This window comes from Malaclemys terrapin, chromosome 6 (assembly GCF_027887155.1).
Source record: "Malaclemys terrapin pileata isolate rMalTer1 chromosome 6, rMalTer1.hap1, whole genome shotgun sequence".
NCBI lineage: Eukaryota > Metazoa > Chordata > Testudines > Emydidae > Malaclemys > Malaclemys terrapin.
Window position 1 is genome coordinate 131766751 of NC_071510.1, and position 14618 is coordinate 131781368.

At 58.9% G+C, this 14618-nt stretch overlaps 1 protein-coding gene across 1 annotated transcript in view; it reads right to left on the bottom strand.

Moving 5' to 3' along the window:
* Positions 1-14618, bottom strand: part of FANCG (FA complementation group G) — a 27317-nt gene continuing 12699 nt past the window's right edge. Inside the window, 9 exon segments of the mRNA XM_054031717.1 lie at positions 1-5503; positions 7369-7501; positions 7936-8100; positions 9154-9194; positions 9402-9742; positions 10364-10430; positions 10739-10899; positions 11740-11886; positions 13810-13940. Coding sequence (XP_053887692.1) covers positions 5392-5503; positions 7369-7501; positions 7936-8100; positions 9154-9194; positions 9402-9742; positions 10364-10430; positions 10739-10899; positions 11740-11886; positions 13810-13940 — 1298 coding nt within the window. The 3' untranslated portion in view covers positions 1-5391.

Consider the following 14618-nt stretch of genomic DNA (forward strand, 5'->3'; position numbering starts at 1 on the left):
TCTTATCTAAAACTACTATTTATTAGATTTAAGCACACACAGACATAAGCAATAGGTTTAGAACATCCCAAATAATTACCTAAAATCTGAGATGGTATCAAGTAATTAGCAGGTCAGCAATGGCCCGTCACTTCCCCGCCACTCTATTATCTAGTCTTTTTGTAACTAATTTTTACAAAACATATAGCTCATAGTGACCCCCTACTGGGCCATCACTTCTCCTAACTTCACTCAACTACTTATCAACACAACATTCCTAACAATCTTAGCTATAATAAGCTTTTATATTAAGGGCACCCAAACTCAAGGTCTCCATCCATTTATTTTCTTTCAATCTCATAGTTTCTTGATTCTTTTCTCCCCACCTCCGATTCTGATTAGCAGAAACTGCAAGCCTGCAGCTAGCATTTGACCTTGCCTCCAGAAGCCCTGCTCGTCCAAATTACCTCTTAACGAAGTGGCGTTCCATTTTATTAATTCATGGTGGCTGAATGCACACAATATGGCTGCAATTAGCTTGATCAAGTTCTGGGGTAACACACCCCTCAATTCTGGGGTAACAGGCGTTGGGAGCTTAAGTAGGGTATGCTGCACACAGCATGCCCTAGTGCCTAGGTGCTGGAACAAGGGGAGCGGGGGGTGCTGCAGCACCCCTGGCTTGCAGGGGTTTCCATTATAGACAGGGTTTACAGTTTATGGCTCTCAGCACCCCACCCCAGTGGCTGAACGGGATAATACAGTTTAGCATTGCATTACAGTGATTCTGGCAGGAGGAGGGCCCTTCCTTTTGAGAGATCAATGCCAATGATGGGGAGACTGATCCAATGAGCTGTCGGTTCTGAACGGCATGTTCTGCCATGTTCACTCAGAGCAGATCTCCACCAGCTGTGGAGCGCTGTGCCGGTGTGGCTATGCTGGGTTACTAGTTCAGCGGAGCACGTGAGTGCGGATGTAACTCAAACCCGACAAGAGTGCAGTACGGCCAGTACAACGGCACTGGCGCTAGCGTCCTTTGCCAGCACAGCGCGGTTGGGCCGGATCACACCTGGGGCAGGGGAGCTGTGCCAGCCAACGTGCAGTGTACACTGTGCTTTTCCTGGAGCTAACAAATGCTGATTCTGTCAACCCCACTCCTGGGAAACACAGTCACTCTGCCTTTGTGATGGCAACTCCCCGAGCCAGGGCACAGGGAGCGTCACTGACATCACCAGTGACTGAAGCCTGCCAGCGGCAGGGCGAAAAGTGACATTGTCCAGGGACGTTGCTGGCCAGGAGTAGCATGGAGAGGGTTGGGCTGATCTACTGGTCCCGTCCCCCCCTCCCCCCCTCATGGCAGGAGCACCCTTAATGCTCGTATCTGCTGCCATGCCAACAGGGAATTCCCCAGCTGAACCATCCGTTCAGTCACAAAGCCAGACAGCACCCCCTGGCTCTCGCCATCCCGCTGGCATCACTCCCCCACCCCGCCGCTTCAAGCCCCTTTAGGGTGTCAGCTCCTAGCCTGTATTTTGGGAGGCACATAGCACAGCTCTGGGCACGGGCAGAAATCAACGATGCTCAGGGGCTGCTGTCGCTCCCTTCCCAGGGCAGAGCGGCAGAGGCACATCATCCTGGAGCCAGAGGGCTGTCCCACCCAAAGGCACAGGAGCTGTTGGGTCAGCTCTTGTGCGGGCACAGGACCAGCTGGAACCCGGATCATAGGGCAGAGACTCTCAGCTAATGGGATATAAACAAGCACCCAGGCCGCCGGCTGCCTGCTGCAGTCTGTGCCCTGGGCCGTGGACGCTGCGCTGACATTCCGCCATGTGGTCAGGAGAGGGCAGCAAAGTCCACGTGTGCCCATGCCAGCTCAGAGCAGGGTTTGATGCTACCATACAGCTGGTGTGGACTCTCAAAATCCACCCCCAGCGGCGCTGGCCCTGCCTCACACCCATGTACAGCTAACTGGAACCTCCCCGGATCCGGCTGTTACCATCTACACCCAGCACAGCCCCACGCATAATCTCATCGAACATCGGCACAGCCCATGTTCTCTCCTCCCACTGTCCCCTCTTCAGGGCCGTGTCTGCCTCCGTCTTTGGGCAGTGCCCAGCATGAGGAGCTCCTGACTCTGACTGGAGCCGCTGGGTGCTACAGCCTAGTGGTATCTCCCTTCAGCTCCCAGCCCTGACACACGCAGGCGTCCCACGCCATCAGAGCAGTGGCGTGTCCAACACATGCCACGGGCCCCACGCTGGGCAACCCCACGCCATCAATGACACGGGCTTTAAAAACTCCTGTCGTGTTAACCCCCCTATAAGAGCACAAAGGAGATAAATGCTGATCTACTATTGCACCAACCAAGTGCCAGGTTAAACCCTTCCCCTGTGCAACAAAACCATCAGCCTCTATGCCAACAATGCAGGCGGGCAACCAGGGGAACGAGCTGTCCTAACAGCAGCCCGGGTGCTGAGGTATTTCATCTACCTGCCACTGTTCCAAAACAGTCGGCCAGGCCCTGCTCGGCTCTCTGTTGGCACCAGTCAAATTCAGCCCCTGCCGGCTGGGGACAGGGATGGTCATGGAGCCCTCCAGTAACCGATCAGCATGGGCAGGTGAGCACTGGATCAGCCTGTTTCCCTTCCCATGAGGGCAGCATGTGCACAGCGGAGAAGCAGATGCTGTGCAGCCCTGGCCCAGCCCACATCGCCCCCATCGCATCAGCTGCAGTCAGCACCCGGTGGCCATGCTGTTCAGCACTGCCCGAGCCCCGAGCCCCCTGCTGCAGCAGGCAGATCCCAGCCCCTGAGGGGGAGAGGGAGCATGGCCCTAGGGAGAGCAGAGCAGGCCAGAGAGAGGACACCTAAGGCGGGAGTGCCCGGCCTGTGCACATGTGCTGCTTAGATAGATTCAGACTGGGAATACAGTGTAAAATTTTAACAGTGCCGGTAATTAACCCCGGGAGCAGTTTACCCAGGGGTGCGGCAGATTCTCCACCACTAACCATTTTCAAATCAAGCTGGGAGGTTTCCCTAACAGATCTGCTCTAGTTCAAACAGCAATTAACTAATTCATGGCAGTCCAAGGGGCTTGTGTTATACAGGAGGTCAGTCCAGGTGGCCACAGGGGTCCCTTTTGGTCTTGGAACCTATAAAAGCCCTACGCAGACAGGGACACCGTGCCCTCCCCCCCAGAGCCTCCCATCTGTGCAGGGAGAACCCCCAGCATCCTCCATTGCTCACCTCCCTGCCATAGCAAGCACTGGAGCCACCCAGCCCCTGGGGAGAGGAATGAGACTGGGGGGCCAGCCAAGCTGGGAGGGGCTCAGCGAGCCAAGCTGCAGGTTTGCAGCCCCCCGCAGGCTCTGATCCCTGCAGAGTCTACCCTGAGCTGCCCTCTCCTAAGGCCAAGCCCCAGCTTTCCCTGTAGCACGGGATGAGGCCTTGGGAACTGAGCGCCTGCCTGCTCCGCACCATCGCTCCTTGAAGCTTACCAAGTTCTGAACCTTGCTGACTGCCTGTGGCAGAGAGTTCCGCAGGCTAATTACGCTCTGGAAAAAACCATTTCCTCACACCGCCTTTCAGTTCCATTTCAGGGGTGAACTGACTGAACTCGACGGCAGTTCTCATTGATTAGACAGTTGCTGGTTCTATCAGTTATTCAGGGTGTCAGTTTTCGCCTTCTATAGGTTTGTTCTCTTCAGATTAATGAACTGATTCATTACTTCCCTGTCCCTCTCTATATTTTTCTTTGGTAGAGAAGCAAAACGTTTCCAGGAGAACACTTACAACTACTGGAGATTGTGTCTTTTTCCTTAAAAACGCGAGAAATATTACTCACTTATACCTTAGAAAAGACAAAGTTGAAAAAACAGGGGCACATTGGGGACTAGCCCCAGAGACCTGTGTGTGTGTTGGGAGGGTGTGTGGGGGGGTGAATCTCCCCAGTCAGTCTCACCCTATGCGCATGAGGGGGAATATGACCCAGAGGCACCTCAATCTAGGAGGGTCCCTTGCTTGTGGGGAGGGGGTGTCTCAACTCCCTCACTCTATGAAGGGCCCCCCCAGGGCAGGCCCTGACCGCTAGCTCTCTCCCTGGGGGTGTCGCCCCCTTCCTTAGAGGCTCAATCAGCGGCCCACTGCCATTGCTTCTCACAACCGTGCCCCAGGCCCACGCTTGCGGCAGACTGGCCAGCCAGACAAGCCCCCACTCCATGGTCACACCCCTGCCCCCCTCACACCACAGGGGGGTCATGAAGCTGCAGCACCTGACTTTGGTTGGCTAGGAGCCTATGCACTTCCCTCCTGATTGGACAGGCTGCACACCCCCTCCCAGAGACCCCGACTCAGGAGACTCGGACCCTGCAGCTAGGGGCACCCTCCCCCAGCCCTGTGCCTTCCCAACCCACCAAGCAGAGATCCCCTCCGCAGCTCCCCACACAAACCCTGTATGGCCGGCCCCAGGGAGAGCTCCTGCCCAACACTGGAGATCAGCCCACCAAGCAGAGAGAGCCCTGCAGTTCCCAGCGCATCTGCCTTGTGATTACACATGGAGCCGATCCTCTCCTCCATGCCAGACCCTTCCCCACCCCCGCTTAGAGCTCCCCAGGGCAGCTAGGTCTGATCCCTCTTCTCCCCACAGCCCAGGCCCGGCATGTGCCGATGCAGAGCCATACCTGAGCAGACCCCCAGCTGCCCTGGCCTGACAATCCAGCCAGCACAGCTGTGGCCTCCCTGGTCCGTTGTGACATTCACTGAAGAGAACACGCATACCCTGCCCTGCCTCTCTCCGCTGAGACATTTCTAAGCTGCTCCCCCCTGCAGCCCCTGGGTGCAGCGTAGGTGGGGGAAGCTGCTGCAGCTCAGACAGAAAGGCAGGGGGAGCTTGGTACCAGGAGCCAGGAACGCCCACATTTAGCGCTGGCTCCGGCGCCAGGTCAGCAGGGACCAGGGGTTAGAACTACAGCTTGCCCTGTGGACACTAGGTGATAACGTGTTAAAACACACACCTGTGCTCCTACGGTAGGCATGGCCCAACGGATCCAGCACGCAGGCAGCCCCACTCTCCACGGCGAGGGGACATGGAGGCAGGAGGCTCAGGCCATTCCCGACAGCGCCCGGGCAAGCGCCCTGCAGCACACAATGCTTCACTCTTAACGTAGACAGTCCAGGAGAGGTTTAGAGGAGTGTGCATAAGCCGAACACAGTGGGGCGTGGCCGACTCCCGCGTCCTTTTTATTATAAAAAAAATAGCTTCATTGTGCTTTGGTGCCTTGGCTAGGAAGAGTTCTTCTGCCCAAGGGCAAGTCAGAGTCCTGGGAAAGCCATCAGAGCATAATGCCATCCTGCTGCCCTCTGCAGGGAAGGAGATTTTAGCAGTTGCGTGACTGTGGGGAGGGAGACGGGGATGGCTCTAAGGATCCTGGCCACTGGTCCTCAGATAGTCCTGCAGACTCCTAGCAAGAGACTCATCGTGTGGGAGGTTCACCTGCTTTAGACACGACACCAGGTACAACGGGTAGGGTCTGAAAGAGACCAGGGGACCGGTTAGGGAGCAAGGCCTATTTGGGTACCATAAGAAAGGACAGTTGGCGGGGGAGTGACAACAGCTGGGATCGCAGACAGACGCTGTAACCGACCCACAGCAGCATTCCAGTTTGAGCTGCCTCTGGAGACGGGCACGGGCAGGAGAGAATTCCTAGCAGCACGTTCATCCCACACTACTCTGTCCAAGCTCCTTAGACCCAGGGCAGGAGCTGCTTCAGCTCAGACAGCAGCCCTGGGGCAAGGGGTAATTCTGGCCTCACCACATACTCCATCCTCTCCACCCAGGGCTGGCGAGACAGGCCACGGCCACACTAGAATAAAGGTGTTTTTAACGTGTTAACATCCTAGCGCAGACAAGGCAGCCATCGTTTTAGCTTGTGCTAGTGGGTGGAGATGAACCACACCAGGCAGCGTAGGGTTCACCCCCAGCAACAGGTTAGAATTACAACTCGGACGGTCGACAGTAGCATCTTAACACCCGGTAAAAACAGCCCCTTTCCCAGTGAAGACACGGCTGTACAGACCGGGGAAATTCCCGAGGGTGGAAGAGGGAAATATGGGGTGTTATTCGCACGATTCACAGATTCCAAGGCCAGAAGAAACCACTATGATCTAGTCTGACCTCCTGTAGAGCACAGACCAGAGAGCTTCCTCCAGATAATTCCTAGAGCCAAGTTTTTAATGAAACATCCCATCTTGATTTAAAAAGTGTCAGTGATGGGGAATCCCACACCCCTTGGTAAATTGCTCCAGGGGGAATGTCCCCCACTGTTAGAAATAAGGGACCGCTTTTCAGTCTGATCGTGTCTAGCTTCAACAACCAGCCATCGGACCGTGTTAGACCTCTCGCTGCAAGACTGAAGAGCCCAGTATTACAGATTTGCTCCCCGGATAGGTACTTATAGACTGATCCAGTCACCCCAGAGCCTTCCCCTTGTGAAGCTAAGCGGACTGAGATCCCTGAGTCAACCCTTTAACCATCCTCGGGGCTTTTCTCTCATCCCGCTACAATTTACCAAGCTCCTTTTCGAACAGCGGGCAGCAGAACTGGACCTGAAATCACTGGGATCCGGCTTGAAAGGAAGCTGGTCTCAAGGTCCCAGCAGGGACAGGACTGCGGTTTTGGCTGTCAGACCCCACTCCCTGTTCCACAAGGAATCCCATGCCCTGCTGGACCCTCCCACCTGGGGATTGACCCTCTTTCCCACCTATGGGCTCCATGCCAACTCCCTCCTCTCTGCCCTCCTGAAATCCGCCTGCTGACTTCAAGCCCAACAGGGCAAAAAGACATGAAAGCAGCAGGTCCCATGCCAGCCCAGAGTGGAGGTGGGTCCCATGGGGATCAGGAAGACTTGTGGCTCACTCCATGCTCTGCTGCAGAAAATCCACCCTGACCTGGCCCTCAAGCTCCCTTCGAGCCAGCCACTTCCCAGGTGTCAGTCCCAGGCTAACAAGCTGCTGCTCTGGGCTCTCAGGGGAGGGGTTCGCTGGACAGTAACAATGGAGGCCAGTGGCACACCCTGGGATCAATGGCCCGGAGCCGCCCGTGTGGGCGTTGCTAGAAGTCAGAGCTGAACACGGCAGGAGGATGGGCTGCAGGGATCTCGCTGGGAAACGACCGCCCCAAAGGCTGTGCAGCGGGCTCAGTTCTGCACCCACCTCCTGCGCCCTGGAAGGGTTGGAGGACTCGTGTGCAGGAGTGGCCCAGACAGGCGCTGAGATGCAGAGCCGGGCAAGCCCCTAGTGCCACCTAGCGCAGAGCGCTTCGGTTACCTCAACCCGGCAGCTCTGGGGCTAGCGCTTAGGCCTGGCAATAGCCGCAGCCACCAAGCACCTTACACACCTCCCCGGTGCTTCCTGCTGCCCGTCTGCCGGGGCGGCGTCCGCGTGCAACTTCTGCCAGAGAGCAGCAGCCTCCTGCCTTCGGTTCAGCTTCCACAGAGCTCGCAGCAGGTGAGAGGTGGCAGCAGGGTCACCTGCAAGACACAGAGGGGCCTCAGCCAACAGCGGGGACTGGGCAGATTAGGGGGAGTTCGGTGGGGGTTTCTGAACCATCCAGGAGGCTGAGAGGCAGGAGCGGCACAGCTATGGGACAGGGAGCCTTTCCCAGACGGGTCACTGGCCCCAAATCCCCCCCAGGGCTGAGGCCAGCACCTTTCACCAGGGCAGAGTTTGCCATGGAAACCAAAGGCACTCTGGTGTATTCAGCCAGGCCTGGTCTGACTGGGTTAGAGGCGGCCTTGCTGAATGGCACTGCAGCTGGGAGGGAACCCAGGGGATTGTGGGAGAGCGTCACCATAACCTAGCAGGCTCCAGGGCTTATTGGCTTAGCGTCCTGGGCCCACAGCGCCAGGAAGTCAGAGCAGGCCACAGGCTACACCCCGCCCCCAGCAATACGAGCCTCTGGTACCTGGGCAAACTTGCAGACTGTGCTGGAAATTCATCAAAGCTTCTTTGTCCCGACCCAGCTCCTGGAACTGGGAGCCTCGTCCGAGGAGAGCCAGCAACCTGATCTTCTGGAGCACCTTTGTCTCTGGCAGGGCCTCTGCCATCTCCTCACTGCTCTGGATGCTGGCTGGCATGGAAAGAACACCCCACACGTGGCTGTGTTGTCCGCTGGGCAGCGCTCCCCATATCCCCAGGCAGGCAGCGCTGGCCTGGGGATATTTCCAACTCCCCCACCCCTTTGAGAGCTCTGCTGGGAGGGTAGCACTGGCTCCCAGCTGAACACAGTGCAGCGAAAAGGCTTCCGGTGTGGAGGCTGGGGTCACAGGGCGGCCTGTCTAAGAGCTGTGCAGGGGACCTCCCTGAAGGGAAGAGGCCCAGGAGACGCCACAGGGCAAAGGCAGGGAAGGGTCCAAAGCCGCTTCCTGGACAGGATCAGCAGTGGCTTAACGGTGGCCAGCAGGGGGAAAAACGTGGCTTGGACTCTTGGGATTCCTCCTGGTGTGTAAAGAGACTCTGCTGGGGGAGAAGCTACCTGCTGGTTTGCACCTAGGCTCTATCGGGAATGACAAGTCTGACGTTTGCCTGGAGTTGTCCAGGAAGACCCCTGAGAGGTGGGCTGGGCGCTCCCCCTGCCCTTCGCTGAAGAGGGAGGAGAACTGAATGAACAGCAAAAGCTGCTCGTTAGCCTTCGGAATGAACGTCGTTAAGTGTTTCAATCAGCCTGACTGAAGATCCCTTCCCCGCAAAGATCTTACAGGGATGGAGGCAGATAAGGACCAGCCACAATTATCTCATAACCGGGCTAATTCTCCAGGAAAAGGCACTTAAAGACCTAACCCAAATCCGTTCCCTGGAACCCGGACTCTCCTCATGTCTCCTCAAGCCACAGCTGTTAACTGTCATTAGCGGGTGGTGGGAGAACGCAGGCAAAGAGCAGAGCTGAGCTTCCCCCACCCCACCCCACCCGCCAGTCTCTGCCGATGCTCCAGAGCAGATCATGGCTCAGGGCAAGGAGACAGGTGCTTTCCTGCTGGGCATGGAGCCTTGTTTAATCCCCCTATTGCTACTGAGCGTTACCATGGCGCTTTCCAGGTTCAGAGCCCCGGCCAGGCACTAGCCAGCCCCCAGGCTGGTCCCTCCCACGCAGGAACCGCAGCGGGCGGGCTGGGCTGTACCGTACCTGCGCTCACGAGCTGGACTCTCAGGAGGACATTAAGGCACCTGCAGGGGAAAGGTCAAAGTCATTTCTGTGCCATTTCCCGGTAGGGGAGGTCACATCAAAGTCATGGGTCAGCCCAGCCCAGCATGAGAATGCCACAGCCAACACCGCTGAGCTCTATGCTGCCCCAGAGCCACTGCACGGGGGGCCCCCACACCCACCACTCCGCAAATGGCCCCACAGCTCCCCTCCGCGGCAGATGGAGTCACCTGGTAAACCGTGTTATGGCTTCCTTGCTCTCCCCCAGCCTGGCCCAAGCCCAGCCCTGGTGCAGATACGCAGCTGCCCTCCACACGATGCAGCGCAGGCTCTCTCTCTGCTGGGGTGGGATGCCAGGTGAAGGGGAGCCTGCCCTCCCTGGTGCCTCTCCTCCAGCACCGGAGTCCAATTCGATCCGCAGCGTCTCTGGGATCAGGTCATCCGTTCGACTGATGACCTCCTCACACACAGCTATGGCGTCCTGGTACCTCCCGAGCTGCTTGAGGGCGGACGCAGCTTCCAGGAACACCTCCGGGATCCTGGGCAGAGCTGACCTGCCGTGCAGGGGCACCTGGGCAGCGAGAGCAACCGCGTCACCCTCAGCACCACCTAGGGGACTGGGGGCAGCGTGCACCAACCGGCACTTGGGGGCACCTCGCGGGGCTCAGCAGCGGCCACTCCACAGGCCGAGTGAGGAGCAAGTGTCACAGGCTCCAATGGGCCCCGGGCAGGGGCTCCCGAAGCCAGCGGAGACATGGGGCCCCAGCACAGAAGGGGCAGCCCTCCCCGGAGCTCTCTCGCGGTGCGCGCCTCGGCCTGACCGGAAGCGCTCACAGCTGCAGGGCGGGCGCGCAGCCTCTTGGTGTCTCACGACACCCAAATTCAGAGTCCAGTTTGAAAACGCGGGGGCGGGGCCCATGTACTGCGTGGGTGAGCTCCCCCCCGCATCCATTCCACACCGCCTCTCGAACCCCAGGCCAGGCCGTTAGCCTTGACTCTGCCCCCTTGTGTTCTGCGGCTCAGGGTGCCCTCCAGGGAGAGCTGGGGGCTCAGTCGCTGCAGAGACTCCGGGCAAGCAGAGGAGCCGCTAGCTGGAGGGGTGCAGGGAGCTGCCCTGCCGAATCCCAGGGCGTCCGAGGACGGGACCCAGTCACCCCAACGCACCACGTGGATTCCTTCCCAAGGGGCTTACCTGGTGCTGCGGCCCCTCCTGCAGCAGAGCCAGAAGATCCAGGTAATGCTCCACTGCCTCACCCACCCTGCGACAGAGAGCGACGTCAGGAGGGACCTCCGCCAGCCAGGGAGCAGCCTGGCCCTTGGGGGACAGGGACAACCCCGAGAGCAGCAGCCAGAGACCCAGGACTGACGAGTGCCAGCAGAGCTGTGCAAGCAGCCTCCCGCCTGACTCTAGCCAGTGGTGCTGGGCCCCGCGAGGAGGGCGGAGCCTGCAGGGGGGTAACTGCTGCTCCATCACCACCCAGACACAAGGGTGATGCCAAACAGGGGTTTACCTGGGCGCCCAGAGAAGGGAGGGTCCCAGGAGAGCAGGGGGTGGGGAGCGCTTTACCTGCCAGCCTGGAGGCATCGCTGCGCCAGCAGGTACTTCACTTCCGACGGGTGGCTGCGGCTGAACAGGGATGCCAGGGCCGGGGTGTGAACAAGGAGCTCCGTTCGGATTAGAAAGCAAGGATCGATGGAGACAGCCTCCTGAGCGGGGGTCTCCAGAGCCTGGGGGGCGGGGGCGGGAGGGAGAGGAGTCAGTTCACCTACAGATATCCCGGTCCAGCCAGTCTAGATCGCTCACTGCTCCAGCACCACCCCCTAGAGGGCCTCTCAACCTCCCACCCGCTGAAACGCAGTCACCTCTGGGGTGGAGAACAGAGGCAAGGCCTCAGTGTGGAGAGGACAGGCAAACTCCTGCGTTGGGGGATCTCTAATAGCCACTCAGAGCAGAGAGAAGAAAGATCAGTGCTCCCAGAGCAGCATGGGACAGTTTCTCCCCTTGGAAGGGTGGTGGGCCTGGTCAGCCCTGTCCCGTGTTGTCAGGAGCTCGGGAAATCTGTCTTCAGTCCCACATTGGCACTTCATTACAAACCAGGAGCAGGAAAATTAACTGTCGACTGACTACGTGCCCAGTGAGCCCCCCGCGCTACACGTGCCCCTCACCACCACACGCCGGTCACTGAAAGCAGTGCTCACTGGGCACGGAACCGTCACCTCCTCCAATCCGCTTCCTAGTTCAGACACTTGGGGAGACGTACCTTGCTCCTGTGGCTGCTCCAACAGCCCAAGCCTTGATTACCCAGCACGGGCCAGCGCCCACCTGCTGAGCAGGGTGCATGAGGCAGCGGGGCTCTTCCATTTCTAGCCTGGGTGCTGGAGGCCCAGCATGCCTGAGGGGTGCCTGCAGCAGCCATCACTGGGCTCTGAGTGGCCAGACTGACCCCGCCCCCCCCGCATGTTGGAGGTGGGGGGGGGGGGGGCAGGAGGCTCTGCACAGGCACAGCTGGACCAGAGACAGCAATGCAGGGCCCTGGCTCGTGATGCTTCCCCTTGGGAAGAACAAACCTTGTAGAGCAGAGCCAGGGCTTCCAACTCCGCGTCCGTCTCCCCCAGCTGGCGGTACACCAGCGCCGCCTGGGACAGGGCAGAGAGGCACTGGAAATCCACCTGCAGCGCCCGCTTCAAGTGCTGAAGAGCAGTCTGCGGCTTGCCCTGGGGGCGGGAGAATCACACACAGCAGAATCAGTCACTGCTGACACAGCTGGAACATCACCTGGAAAACAGCGTTCCAGGGAACCTGACGCTGCCCGAGCAGGTCGCCCTACCCCCAAAGCCTGGGGGAGCGGAATCGGAGCAGCCACCATGGGCATGGAGCGGTGGGCGAGGGTCTCAGTGCTGGCTAACCTGCACCCCTCCCACTGCCCAGCTGCCGGCACCTCCTGGGGCTGGAAACCCAAGCCCAACCATCTGGCACTCTCGTTTCTAGACCACATCCCTGCTGTGGCCACGCCTCCCCCACCTGTGCCACTCCCTTTGCCGCACACCCCTCTGCAGATCGGGACACGTCCCGGTGGCGTCAGCCGGGCCAGACGGCACGGTGAGGACCCAGTTCTTGCACCCCCCCAAGAACAGCAATGGCTCTCCGGGATGGATATGGGGCAGTAAGCACCAGACTCTCCAAAGTCCCATCCCATCTCCTCCAGTCTGCCCTCACCTCCAGCCCCACTGCTGCCCCTGGGCTCAGCTCCCACAGATGTCACTGCTGCTCAGCGCTTTTCAGGGTCAGGGTCTTTGTAAGCTTCCACACTGCCCTATGGGAGTGGACCTCCCTCCCTGCCCCACTGTGACCCTCCCCGCCCTCTGCCTTCCAACCCCTTGGACTGCACAGCCTCAGTTTCCCACTCAGTGACAAGCAGCCCGCCCTGGGCAGGAAGAACCAGAACAGGTTTGTCCTTCGAAGTGAGACCCACGGGGCAGGGACCCGATTCTGCAGCGATGAGGGCCAGGCAAGCACCCAAGACTCGGTCACTTTGAGCCGTTCTGCTTGTCAGTCACTCTGGGGATCCGAAGGAAACCAGCTCCTCAGCCCGGCAAGCCCCAGATCCCACTTCCTGCCGTGTCAGTACAGGATCTGTCCTCCACAGGAACCACTACTGGATTTCCCTCCGGGGCAGTGGGATCAGAGACCAGGGAACGGACTCGGACCTGAGAGCCGGAAAAGCCCTGCTGGAGAAGTGCCCCAGTCCTTCTCCCGGGCACCAAGGCAGATTTATCCCCATTGGGGTCTGGGTCAGTGCCCCCGAGCAGATCCCCCATACAGACAGTACCAGAGGGTGGGGGTGGGGGTCAGCACAATCCCCAAGGGGCAGTTTGCACACGGGCTCCTTCCAGTCATATGTTACCAGGGTAAATGCACCTCTAAGCATCCTTCTCGGGTCTCAGGCCTCGCAACTAACACCTCCCCCCTTTTATCTGTTTTGTGTTCCCTTGATCTCTCTGTGCCCAGCACTGGCAGATCAGCTGTGTCCCTGGGGCCTGGACGTAGGCCACTGTCCTCTAATCGCCTCCCCTATTGTTTGTTTGTTTGGAAGTTGCTTATCAAGATCCATTATGTTGCTTCCTTGCTTGTTTTTCCAACAGCCCACTATAAAATTAGATCAATAGACCCCGGCAGTTCTAGCCCACAGTTCTCCAGTAACTCCAGCCCGAAGACCAGGTCACTCACAGCTCCTCATCGCTCACAGCCCTTCTTCCCAACCCCCCCTCTTTCACTGGGATGACTCACTCTGTGCTGGGCCCTTGCAGGGCACCAGTGCTCCCCTCCCATTGAGCTGGGCTTGCTCGACCCCACCATGGCGCTCACACCCCTGCCATGGGGCAGGGGGTATTCGGGAGGCAGCAGACACTGGTTAGTGCAGCCAGTCTTGTTGTGGGAAACTAAGGCAGCAGCTTCCCAAGGAGGCTGGGGGCCCAAGAGACCCTGCTCCCCCTGTCCAGTGCAGCACGCGTATCCAGAACAGACGTTCACCCAGTCTCCTCCCACGCCTCTGCCAGCCCACACGCAGGCTCTCCTTGGGGCGATGGAGACACTGGCTCTTGTACCCTCCCTGCCCCCTGCTAGAGGGAGACAGGTACCATTTGCTGAGTGCAGCAGCCGATGCAGGTGTAGATCTGGGCCAGGACCCTCTTGGAGCAGAACCCGGATGCAGCTGCCTGGAGCAGGGAGAGAGCTGTGGGGAGATTCCCAGCCTCCAGGCCCTGCAAACCTGAAACACACACACAAAACGTTCACTCTGCTCCACCTACTTCGCCCCCTGTAGGCTCTGCCTTTCACGCTATCCCACGGGCCTGGAACGGCCCCGTGACCAGCACTCCCTGCACCCCCACACATCTGGTCCCACGCAGTATTCCTGCTTCAACGACCCTCCCCACTCAGTGCATGTCTCACACCACGTTATATCTGTCTGCGCCATACCCTGCCATTGCCATGGGACTGCGACCTCCCCTGACCCCTGCAGCACACTGCGCAGCACCGTGCACGTGCTACGGGAACATCACTGCCATTGCAACGAGGATTGCCAAGAGCCAGGCTGGGCAGGGGCGTCCCAATCCCAGGAGGATCCATATTCCCCTGCAGAGCCTTAGCCGAGATGCTGCTGGGGAGCAGGCAGGCAGGGTCAGCCGGGACTGTGCTGGGGCGAGAGCTGAAGCCTGCAGCTCGGTGGAATCATTCTGATTCTGGTCTCCAGACCTGCCCCTTTCTCAGTCACTAACTCAAAGGCTCCACCTGCGTCTGGGCCACTGGCCGGGAACCCGCCTTGGGACAATCATTTATTGTGATCTATTTACGCATTCAACCCCTCCTGCCTGGGCACTATCCCACCTGCCAGAAACTGCCTCCCAATTAACATTTGTCCTACACTCTCTCTCTCTTCCCGAGGGCA